This window comes from Mangifera indica, chromosome 12, assembly GCF_011075055.1.
Source record: "Mangifera indica cultivar Alphonso chromosome 12, CATAS_Mindica_2.1, whole genome shotgun sequence".
NCBI classification, from domain to species: domain Eukaryota; kingdom Viridiplantae; phylum Streptophyta; class Magnoliopsida; order Sapindales; family Anacardiaceae; genus Mangifera; species Mangifera indica.
Genome location: NC_058148.1, coordinates 8,044,981 through 8,057,778, shown reverse-complemented (window position 1 = coordinate 8,057,778; position 12,798 = coordinate 8,044,981). Strand labels below are relative to the sequence as shown.

Here is a 12,798-nt window from a genome sequence, read left to right as displayed (position 1 = left end):
AGATTGATGATCCATGTTAACTTCCTCTGGATTTGATAATAAATGGAAGTTGACCATTTCTTTTGATTGAGGATTCTTAGCAATAAGATTTGATTAAGGGTAATATGCATATATTATTGTTGAATGATTTGATCCAAAGCATACGCCACATTCAAGCTACTCTAGCCAAGGCAGAAGATCATCTTTCTAGGCTTTAACCTGATAAATACACCCTTTTCTGAGTTTGAAAATGAGTAAGCTTCTTTATATATGGGGATACAACATATGGGCAAGTCTAGTTGATTAAGCACACTTTGAATAGATGGGTGAGGAAAGGAAAGAGATGTGGTTGAGGAAGAAAATGACGAAAAAAACAAAAAGGAAAAAGATGGGTGAACAATGTCGGGTACCCAGCACCAAAATCAAAACTGATTTTGTTTTTGATTTTGTAGGTTTCCAATAAGATAGATTCCTATTCATATAGGTTCCAATTCCAATTCTTACAACTTAAGAACTGATTAGTTTTATTTCGTACTTTTTTAGCAGGGTATCCAGACTCACTCACCCTTATGTACGACACTTTGACTTTACCCTTTCAATGAGGTAAACCTACATGTAAGTCATTCATTGGCTTGAAGTTTACTAATTTCATCATGCCATGGACTTAACAGTGAAGTAACTCTAATTCTTGACCAATTAGTGTTGGGATGGTCTAATTCCTTCTTCATTGTCAACTATGAAGAACTTCTCTTAACTGTAAAAATGAATTAAAGATTTCAGTTTCTTTATAGCATTGAATTTGATTTCAAGAACAAATTTATAGTTACATTGCTCTATATATGTAGTTAGTTTTTGACAGGCTAGCAAAACCTGTCAAAAACAATTTTGATCTCAGATACTATCTAAACAAATACAAGGTTGATGAATTTAAGCGACTAGATTAGTTTCTATTTTGGAAGGAAAAAGATGAACAGAGAAGTTAAAACTCTCTACTCTTTTAATTTTGAACCAAACATGTGTAAAATGTTTCTTTTGTTAGCGAAATAACGGGTAGCATTGTCAACAACGAGTAATGGGTAGTTGTTTTTAATCTGTATCGTTTTCTATTAGTTCTGTCAACAGTGGATAGCTCAACATCGGGTAGTTTCCTTCATAAGCTACAATTGTTCATCACCCTATCTTAAGATGATCGAGATGACTATCTTGCCTTTACTTTTGCTCATAAATTAAGCATATTGATAAAAAATAACAATCTTCTTTGAAGGAGTTTAAATGATCTTCATTTTAACAATAACACTCCATCCTTATACTCATTACATCAACTTCTCAGTAATAATCCTCCCTGAAACTCATCACATCAGATCAGTCTTTCAAAAATAATCCTTCTGAAAAATGATTAATAAACATGTTTGCTAGTGCTTAATCCCTTTTCTTATATACTAGTAGAAGGAATCAATATTTCGTTGGCTAGAGGGAAGAAACCCTAACTTTAGTTCTTTACCGAACACCTTTCCCTGATAAACTGAATATCAATTTTGATGTGTTTGGCTTTTAGCATGTTACATGGGGTTAGATGCTAAAACAACTGCAGTCATATTGTCACATCATACACTGTTAAAATGTATTTTGAGTATAAAATACAATATTCTGGGCATGTATGTGTAATGACGAACTTAGGATTTTTGTTGAAGAAAAGCCTTCACGGCTCTTCCATTATTTGTCAATCAAGAAGTGAAAACTGCATTCACATTATCATACTATAATAAACTGTTAAGACACATTTTAGATATAAAATGCAACATTTTGCAATGAAAGACTTAGGATTTTTTTTAGAAAGGTCCTTTGCAGCTCTTCCATTATTTGTCAATTAAGAAGTGAAAATTAAAAGAAAAAACTTCAAACCTTGATTAAAAGAAAGAATACAATAATACAAATAATTTATTTACATAGAAAAATCTTTTTAGAAAAGAGGGAAAAAAACAACCACACAATTGAAATACAAAAATTACTAGATAAGTAGTCAACACCCATAATTTACATAAAATATTTTACACAAATTTAAAGTTTAATCACAACTGTGACATGAGTGAAGTAGTGGACTACAAAAATTACTAGATTAATGGAAATATTGGTAATCTCTTAATTTTATGATTAACTCCCAGTTACTTAACAATAAAGATGACAATTTCGGTTTGACTTTAGGGGCCCCAACCCTTCCAACCCTAATAGAGAGAAGATTCACCAGTAGAAACGAGTAAAGGGATGGGAACAGAAATGAAAAATATCCCCACAATCGAAGACATAGATACATATTCCCCTTCCCGCCTAGCCCACGTTCCTGTTCCTCTCTCCGTCCCCGTCCCCATCCCTATCCCTTTATATTAATATATTTATTTAAAATACTAACATATCTTTATAGTTTTAGATTATTTATGTTTTTCAAATTTATTTAGGTTTTTGTTGCACATATTAAAATGGTTAATATATTATATTTGTGACATTTGAAATCGTTAGTTGATTTTAATTTTATGTAATATATTTATATTGTGTTTAGAGAGTATAAAGAAAAGATTTTTCTTTAAGGGTACGGGGAGTGGGTTTTTTTTTTCATGGGGACGGAAAGGAAATTTTTCTTCATGGAGAGAAGATGAAAAATCATTTTCATTCCCATAACAAGGATGGGGTAAAGACGGGGATTAATAACCCCTACGAGGACAAGGGACAAGGATTGAGATCCCTTCCCCTCTCCTCCTCGTTGCCATCCCTACTCAGCAACTTTCTTGATAGCAAATTATGGAATATTTGACACAAAAATTAAGAACATGTAGTCAAAGAATTTTATAAAGGCCAGAAAATTTATTCCCACACAAGGTTTAATCCATTCCTAAATCTCTACCTCTAAGTTTCAAAAACTTAAATATCCACCTATCAACTATTAAAATTAATAAAATTTATTAGTTTGAAGGGCATAATTGTTATTTAACATTTAGTATTAAAAAAAAATCATCTCCTTATCCCTCTTAAATTTTAAAAACTAACAAATTTTCTATAAGCCTAAGTTTTGAAAACTTTACTTTTTTCACCTAGGGTTTAGTTTTTTTCCTTCCTTCTTCGGTGACCTTCTTTGTCATCAGTTACCTTCAGCTTCCCACCATCTTCTCTAGCATTCTCTCCCTTCCCGGTGATCTCCTTGAAGAATGGCGATCGAAGAATCATCGAACCAAAGCATGGGTCATGCGCTTTGTTGATCCATGCTTCGATTTGACAATGGTTCTCATCATTTGTCGTCATTGACTCCCAAGCCATGAAAGTCTATCTTCATCTGAAACATTTGTTGATCTGTCCATTGCATTGTCGAATCGATTAGTCAATAACTGATTCAAGGATTATTTGGCAGCCATTCTTCAAGGAGATCAACTGGGGGAGGAGTGAGCGGTGGAGAAGAAGATGAGTGGAAAGCCAAAGTTGGTTGTCGATAGAGAAGGTTGCTAAAAAAAAGAGAAAAAAAAAAAAACCAAACGCTAGGGAGGGAAAATAAAGTTTTCAAAACTTAGACCTAGAGAAAAATTATTAATTTTTATAATTTAAAGAGGAAAAGGAGATGAAATTTTATTTTTTATGATATCATTTAAATGACAATTATACTTTTTAAACTAATAAATTATATTAACATTAATAGCCAATATATAAATATTTAAGTTTTAAAAACTTAGTAAGTGAGAATTTGAGAATAAACTAAACCTTGAGTGAGAATAAGCCTTTTGGCCTCTTATAAATGAATGTTAACACTAACCTGCTAATAATTCCAATCGAAATAAAATTCAAATTATATTAGAATTTTCTGATTCAATCCATAAATAGTATAAATATTAATCAAATATTGTAGTATTAAACAATTGCAAACTATCACCTTTCAACATTTTTACACGTATCATTTATTAGGAAAAAAAAAATCATATATCATTCATCTCTGAAAATTCAAAATAAATTAATTGATTTATCAATCATTACAACTTACAATAATAACAAATCTATCAAAATAATTTACTAGACTAGAGATCAAAATCTTAGACAAAAATTAAAACAATATTAATTAAAAATCTTTAAAATATAAACTAATACTAAATTAAAAATATTTAAAAGGTAAACTAATATACCTTAAGGTTAAAGGATTGAATTGAATTGTAAAAACTGAAGAAATTTTTGATAAGGTGGAAGTTTGGAAGTGTGGAGAAATATGGGGTGTGTGGGTGTGGGTGTGTGTATTGCAGCTGTAGGCAGTTCAAAATGTGGTTGATAAATTCAATTTTGGTTGATTATAAGGGTAATATATCTTTTTATTTTAATTTTTGAAAAAAAAATCTTTTACTGGGTTGTATATGATTGAGATGAGAAGAATTATTGAGGTGAGAAATGGGCATTGTCATATGATCAATGGAAGTAGGTTACAAGGAGATAAAAGAAGTGAAAATACTATTATGTGTTTAAATCCAAGGTGACTTTACTCACTATCTTTAAAATTTTTTTAATTGAAGGTTGGGTTTCACCTACCTTCACAAAGGCTCAAGTCTAGCTCTATATATGTTTATCTTATATCGTTTGGAGAGGTTAAAAATATGTATAGTAAAATATTTTACTCTTAAATTGTTGAGATATATTTGAATACAAAACCTAAATAAGACTGAATCCATATAGAATTTCATGCTGCTTTAAATAAGGTTGTAATCATTTATATTTTCCTCCAAAATCAGATTGCAGGTACTTCTAACAAAGTCTAAAACTGTTTTTCAGCCATAATATGAAACTGTTGAAAAGCCATTTTAACCTCACTTTTGACTTTTAGAGGACACACATGCATACACACAACACAAGCACAAAGTGAAAAGTTCTCACACATCAAAATATATTAATTATATCGAAATAATATTATATATATAAATAAATTTTATAAATTTATCTATGTAAACTAAAATTTTAGCATCTAATTAAATGATTTTGTAAAAGAAATAAATAATCATATATTCAATCATAAATTATCACCTTAGTTTGTATAATAATGAGAGCCTTGTAATGTTTGTGTGACTGTGGAAATGATAGATAGCTGGTGATGTTTTCATATTCATAGAAATTGCGAAAAGCAAGTTTTCCAGTGGAATCAACTTTTGTATCAACTAAATGAGACACGTGGTTCAATGCAAAAACTTAAGAATGGCCTATCTTTCGGTGCCAAATATCCGTAGATTTGTTTAGTTGAACAAAGGAAATACAAGCAATAAAGTTTATGAACCTCATCGAAACATTAATATTCTTAGCTAATAGAGCACTTGACATAGAAGTGTCAACATTATTTCCCTTAATATCATTTTGTTCTAAGCTAGGTACGGATCAACTTCAACTTCTTTTCAAACTTAGGGCAACCCTTAGGATACACCTTGAATATCAACTGTATCCATCAGTTCAGCACTAATGGCCTCTGATTCAACCAAGAAATTGAAGTTGTTCCGATATGAAGAATATGAAGTGATTGTTCATTACCTACAGAAAGTTATTTAGATACCTTGTAATCACTGTGTATGGACAAATTGGAGAGATCAACTGTGATGTGATGTAAATTGTAAAGCTCTCCGCTATTAAAATATCAAGCATTATCATTTACAGCACCTGGAAACTGTATCACAGTTACACAAGATTTTTCAAGGAGCAAGCCATGTACAGAAAATGTAGTTGATTTGAAGAAAATCTGTCAGATTTCATAAGTCATTCCAACTTTGACAAGCCTGCTATTTGGAATTTCCAACATTTTCTCATTTCCCCTGAAATTTTTCCTGATAAAATCGTAAAGATAATTGACAACCATCCTTTTGATAAAAGATGAGTTCTGTTTAGCCGTAACTTCTGTTCCTCCCAGAAGATACACTACTCCGTTCTCCTTTGCTCTCTGGACATATTGCATCTCCGCTTCAGCTCCCTGGAGAGGTGGACCAGAGATCCTGTTGGATGAATTCACTGAATTGACAGCGTTAAACGATTTAGTTGAACCCGAAGAAAAGCTCAAAGTTGAAGCCGCAGCCTGTTGAAGCGATTCCTCAATATGAACAGTTGATCCTTTTGCTCTCCCTTCATTATTAACCAACAAAGTGGAATGCTGTGGGTTGGTTAATGGCTCAGAAACTGCTTCAGGATTTCCTGCTTCCAAGAAGTATTGCTCTAGGCGGATGAATTCGCTTAGGTGATCGATCAATTGAGCCTCAAACTCAGCAGCTTCCTCAATAATATCATTATATCCATATCTAACAACACAACGAAACATCCTGTATTCCTTTGGTTCAACATATCGAAACAAGAACCGTTCGTCTAATGCCACCTTGCCAACTGGAAAGGACTTGATAGAAATGACGACAACAACCGAATGGAGGGAAGGAATGTTGGCGAGAAAGTGAGGGAAAATCGGAGGAATGCCTTGGACAAGTTCAGAGTATATAAGTCCCATTCCAGGAACTCTATTTACTTTCGGATCCGAAACCAAATCTCTGATGTATTCACTGGAAACTTTGTTGTTGAGCTCATAAACATATATTTGTCTGTGAACATAGTGCCATATTCCCATAATAATCATCAGGACTAATGCAAATGCCAGTGGAAGATAGCCTCCTTGTTTGAATTTGTAGAGAACAGATGACAGATAAACCCCTTCAACCACCACATACACCGCGAAGAAAAGAGCAATTAACCAGATACTTATCTTCCATACCACAAGCATTATCAATGTAACCATAAGTGTTGTGATCAACATCACAGTCACCACCGCAATTCCTACATCAAAAGTAATTTCTTTTAATAAGATATCAAACAAATGTTCATCGTAATGCAAATTGCAAAGTACCGATTTGAAGCTTACCATATGCATTTCCAATCTTGTCTGTGGTTCTGAAGCCTGCAGAGACAATAACACAGGCAATCATAAGAACGTAGTTGATTTCCGGAATGTAAACTTGTCCCTCATACTTGGTTGAAGTGTGAACAACTTTAACTCTGGGGAAACAACTCAGACTCAACGATTGAGTGACAATTGAAAATGCCCCAGAAATCATAGCTTGGCTGGCAATAATAGCCGCACAGACAGCCACCACAAACATTGGCCAGTATATTGGATCTGCGTAACATTACATATCTAGTTTTATTAAGACTCATACTATCAGATTAAAGGCAAAATTTCGATGCCGAAAACTATACTTACGAGGACATGATTTATAAAATGTGTCCGCCACGTCTTCAGGAAATTTTCTGAGGTAAGCCGCTTGTCCAATATAAGCTAGTAGAATTGCTGGAAACACAATACCAGAGAAACTGATCTGCAATTTAATGATGAATTTAAGTACAATTCAGAAATCAATGGCAAATAAACCCATGTTGACAATTTGAGTAGAATTTTGTGTTTGTTGTAATGAAAAGCATTTTAGATCTCCCACTTACTTGAATTGCTCGAACATTGAAATGACCCAGATCAGCAAACATTGCTTCGTTGCCTGTTATGGCAAGAACAACTCCACCAAGGGAAATCCATCCATGGCTACCGTTTCTTTTGAAGTAATCTACGATGTATTTTGGGTTGAAAGCGCGTAACACACCAACGTCATATGTAATCAAGTTGTAGAGCCCGATCCCACTTATGAAACAGAACCATGTGAAGACTATTGGAGCAAATGAATATCCCACTTTATCAGTTCCAAATCTTTGAACAGAGAACAGCACTACCAAGATTGCTATGGAAAGTCCCACAACAGCATCTGCACAAAATCTCATAATCATTGAGATAGACTTATTTATCTGGGTGAAGAAGATATGCTTCTAATTCATACTCTTCTTGACGATGAGTAAGTGGATTACCTTGATTAAGTGTGTTACCAGTGCCAACAGACTGAATCCCACTGACGGCGGAAAGGACTGAAATACAAGGAGTCAAAACTCCATCTCCGATCACCATGGAAGTTCCAAGGATAGTGACAAGGAAAAGAACGGTTTTCGCGTAAGTACTCGTCTCAAGCTTCTCTTTTATTTTCTGAGCTCGTTTTAACTGGCTTGATGGGGTGTCAAGTCTGTAATTCGATAGCTGCCTGTCCTCAGGTTGATCTTTCGGAATTAAACTCACCTTGGCATATCGGCATATTAAGGAATAGAGTGCAAATGTTCCACCTGCATAATATACATAAATATAATTAATTACCTGAAACATAATTCGAATGGTTAAGATATATAGCAAAACTAACCATCTCCATTGTCATTTGCCCACAACACAATGAACACATATTTGGTCAAAGGCAAAAGCACAATAGTGTAGATAATGAGTGACAACACTCCAAGAATATCGTCATTATTTTTTATGCCATCCGTGAAAGTGCTGGCATAAACATAAAGTGGAGAGGTTCCGATATCTCCATACACAATTCCAATGCTCTGGAAAGCCAAAATCAAAGTTGTCCTCCAATCACTCTGTTCAGAAAACCATGGAATCAATTTTCGTGGGAGCCAAACACAAACCAAAAATCCTGAAACTGTTACATTTATTTTAGTACAAACCTTGGAACGATGATCATGCGTCCCGGAAATTCTTCCAGCCTCCAGATGTAGAGACTCTATGCGACGCAGCTTCGCCCATGAAAGCTTTTTCCCTTTCAGGTTTTTCTCCACTTCCAAGGTCTCAATAGTTTCAGGCTTACTCTCAGCCATTTTCTGCCTCAGGTTTTGTCAGTGGGAAGGTGGCGGATTTTATGGTTTACTTCCATTGTTGCTTTATGGTTTTATAGGCAAAAAGTCATACCTACTGCATTATTTTAGTTCAATCATAAACTATTTAGACGTGTTACTGACGCGTAGCAGTATATTTATATAATTTTTTTACATTCCTTCAATTGTTTTTCCTTAATTAATTTATGGCCAAATGACAATTTCCCACCCAAGGTATGTTGTAATGACAAGTTTCCACCCTTTAACTATGGAAACACCAAATACCCACCTATGGCTGGTTAAATTTAACAGAACCCTAATGCCTGAAAATTTTATCTCTTTTTGCCCCCCTAAACTTTAAAAACTAAAATTTTCCCTCAGCCTAAGTTTTAAAAAATGACAGTTTCACCCTAAGGTTTGGTTTTGAAATCTCCAACTCCATTGCCGACGGCCTCTCCCTCCCAAAGCATCCTCTCCTTCCGGCGATCTCTTTCCTCCCATTTGGAGGGTCAATCGGTATCGGAGAAGCTTTGAGAGATGAAAAACTTCGTCAGGGAAGACGAAGTTCTTCGTCTTCCGATGAAGACGAAGCCGTCGTCTTCGTTTGGGAATACAGTCGTCTTCCCAGAGGTCTTCTTCTAGGAAGATGGTCATCTTCCCAGATGAATACGATGGCTTCGTCTTCATCTGGGAAGACGAAGAACTTCGTCTTCCCTTCTTCGTCTTCCCCGACGGAGTTTTTCGTCTCCCAAAACGTCTCCGACATTGAACAACCATTCAAATAGGAGGAAAAAGATCGTCGAAAGGAGAAGATGTCTCAGGAGGGAGAGGTCATCGGCAATGGAGCCGGAGATGTTGTCGGAGATTTCAAAACCAAACTCTAGGGTAAAACTGTTATTTTTTAAAACTTAGGCTGGGGAAAAATTTTAGTTTTCAATGTTTAGGGGGTAAAAAAAATTATATTTTAGTTTATTTTTTAATATTATAGAGAAATGATGATTTTACCCTTACCACCATTATTTTTAACTGATTATGGGTGGGTATTTAATGTTTTCATAGTTAAAGAGTAAAAACTTGACATTACAACATACTTGGGTGGGAAATTGTTCGTTTGGCCTTAATTTATTTCTTATGAATATGTCAAATTCATGTGTATAGTTGACCTCTCCAAGATGACCAACCGGACTGAGCCCCCAATTGGTGCATACTCTTTGTCAACGGCAATTACAAAATTTTATATATAATTATATTGACATCATCATAACAAGTGTAACCCAACTTACCTTCTCCTTTAATTTTTTAAACTTAGGTCTTTTCGGTTTAAAGGCTAATAATAATTTAAAATCGATTCAGATCAAATTAATTATTAAACCCAATCAATAACTTGTCCGATCCAGGTTTTGAAATGCTAATGGTGAGGATTGTTGATTATGCAACAAATTGTCAATGAAAATTAAATAATAATACACAAGCGAATAATACTAGATATATTTATTTGTGTAAATTGATATACTTTAAATTGGATTAATAAATAATAAAAAAATTAACTCGAAAATATAAACAAAATGTGTTAAGGAAAAAGTAAAACCACAGCACTTTGTAAATTTAGTATACATATATAGTTTTATGTGTGTGTGTGTGTGTGTGTATATATATATAAAAACTTAATTAATAATTAATAAATAAAAATAAATGCTTTGACTATAAAAAATATATTATCTCAATTTATATATAAATGTAATGTATGTATATATATAGTAATACGGAATTTAAAAAATCCAAAATGGGCTATGGCTGAATAGCTTATCATTTATGATAAAAAAAAACAAAAAGGATTAACTTTACAAAAGTGCACAACGCTGAAACTTAAAAGATTTTTCATTTTACTCCAATACAAATTAAATCAAAAAATTAATATAAAAATCACCTCAATAAATATTATTTTAATTAAAAATATAAATAATTGAAAGTCAACTATGGCGAAATGGCTTGCTATTAATTTTATGATCGTTACCATATAAACTGCTTGTGCTGTAGTAAAAGAAAGAGTTTCTGTTCACAAGTTATAAATTATATCATTGGAGATTCCAAACTTAAGCATGGATGATGATGATACTAGGAATGAGACAGAAATTTTTATTTTTACACCAAAGAATGTCTGAATTTTTTTTTTGTTAACTAAGTTATTGAAAACAAAATTTTATCTAAATCAGATTATTTTATTGAAAATGGAATAATTAACCTTATATTTAATAGCATATATAAATAAAATCAATAATTTAATTTTGATTAATTTCTTAACGATAATCAATACTTTAATGAGATGGATTAAAAATAGTAATTTGTTGGTGCCATGGCCAATAGTTAAAATAACGTAAAAGAAAAAGGAAATATACATTAATGTAATTGACAAGAGTTGCTATAACTTACATACATCGATGTGACATTATTTTGTATTAGCATGTCATTTATTATATTTATTAAATATATATTGATATCTATTTAATTTATAATAATGCATCAATCTGTATATAAATATTTTTACATCTAATATATTATTTGTAATTAATGTATGGCCAAATGACTTATTCCTACTTAAAGATTATTACTTTTCTAAGTTCTTGCCTTTTTAGTTTTGAAAATCTATTTTTTTATCCAAAAATGGTTAAATTTAATTAAATCTATTAATTTTAAAATTTTATTTATTTTTCCTCTCTTAAACTCTAAAAACTAACGATTTCTCTCCTAAGTCAAATTTTAAAAAATAATAATTTCTCCTATAGGATTTAGTTTGCATTCTCTGACGGCTTCTCCCTCCTGAGGCTTTCTCTTCCTCCAGTAGTCTCTCTCTTCTTCTATCCTCCTTTGGCTAGCCATCCAAGGTGGAAGACAAAAATCGGAAAACAAAGTATGTCTTGGCTTTGTCTTCCCATAAGAAGATGAGATATTCCTAAACAAAGACGAGATATCTCATCTTTGTTAGAGAAGATAAAACTAAGAGATGCTTCTTCTTCCTATCTTTGTCTTTCACCTTGGATGTTTGATCAAAGGAATATACAAAAAGAGAAAAATCGTTAGAGGAAAAGAAAGCCTTTGGAGGGAGAAATCGCTAAAGATGGTGTCAGAGAAGGCAAAATAAACTCTATGAGAGGAAATGTTGTTTTTAAAACTTGATATAGAGAAGAAATTATTAGTTTTTAGGGTTCAAAAGAAAAAAGGAGATAAAAAACTTAATTTATTTATAATATTATAAGTAAAATAACGATTATATCTTTAAATTTTTACAACTTATAAATGAATAAAAAAGTATTTTAAAATTAAAATATGAGAACTTGCAAAAACAAAATGGGTCATAATATATCTATTGAACCTATTATGGGTCAAATATAATTATGAAACCGCCCATCTCGAAAGGAAACATCACCGCAGGAAAAACAAAAAAAGTCTTATCTGGTGGTTTAAATAAACATAATTAAAATTTAATTGAAAGAACCTATTAGTATCCTGGTAACATAAATCAATATTTATGCAAAACTTATGTAATGTTAACCATTAACCGTAGAAACCAGGTACTGTATACAAATTGATTAAGCCAATTGTATATAATGAATAATAAAAATTATGTATATTTATTTTAAATATATAAATAAATACATACTTATATATAATATTACGTAATTGAATAATTTTAAATTAAAAATAAAATAATATTAAATTATGTGATAATATATATAAATATGTATATAAAATAAATACAAATAATATTACTTTACAATCAAAGCCAAAGCAACATAATTGTCGATCGACTTAAGGCACTACAAGAAAACACATTGAATGGAACTTCTTTTTTTTCATCCTTTTGACTTGCATCATTTTAATGCGTGTCTTCAGCATACAGGGTAAATATAAAATTCTTTCCAAATATAATATGCAAGGAATTGCATCCTTAAAGTCAAATGATATATACCGTGGCGTGAGAATTGGGGATGCATGAAAGTAACCTGCATTTAAAAAAGAAAAATTACTAGTTTAACTACATTATTGCAATTTATTATATATTTTTTTGTGAATTTCTGAAACAATAATGCATTAAAA

General features: G+C 32.1%; 1 protein-coding gene across 1 annotated transcript; it reads right to left on the bottom strand.

Moving 5' to 3' along the window:
• Window positions 1-5,722: 5,722 nt before the first annotated feature.
• LOC123230292 (potassium transporter 5) lies at window positions 5,723-8,706 on the bottom strand. Its single transcript, XM_044656445.1, has 7 exons — window positions 8,557-8,706; window positions 8,247-8,469; window positions 7,885-8,172; window positions 7,453-7,766; window positions 7,217-7,331; window positions 6,878-7,132; window positions 5,723-6,792 (listed from the first exon to the last, which is right to left on the bottom strand). Exons 1-7 carry the CDS (start codon window positions 8,704-8,706, stop codon window positions 5,723-5,725), a joined length of 2,415 nt encoding a protein of 804 aa, XP_044512380.1.
• Window positions 8,707-12,798: the final 4,092 nt, after the last annotated feature.

What these genes read in the sequence shown, in the direction of transcription:
- LOC123230292 (XM_044656445.1), bottom strand. Translation starts at nt 8,706, where the DNA reads ATGGCTGAGAGTAAGCCTGAAACTATTGAGACCTTGGAAGTGGAGAAA. An exon ending in GGCAAATGACAATGGAGATG is followed by an intron (nt 8,173 to 8,246) that starts GTTAGTTTTGCT and finishes TATATTATGCAG; the next exon opens with GTGGAACATTTGCACTCTAT. An exon ending in GATTCAGTCTGTTGGCACTG is followed by an intron (nt 7,767 to 7,884) that starts GTAACACACTTA and finishes GATTTTGTGCAG; the next exon opens with ATGCTGTTGTGGGACTTTCC.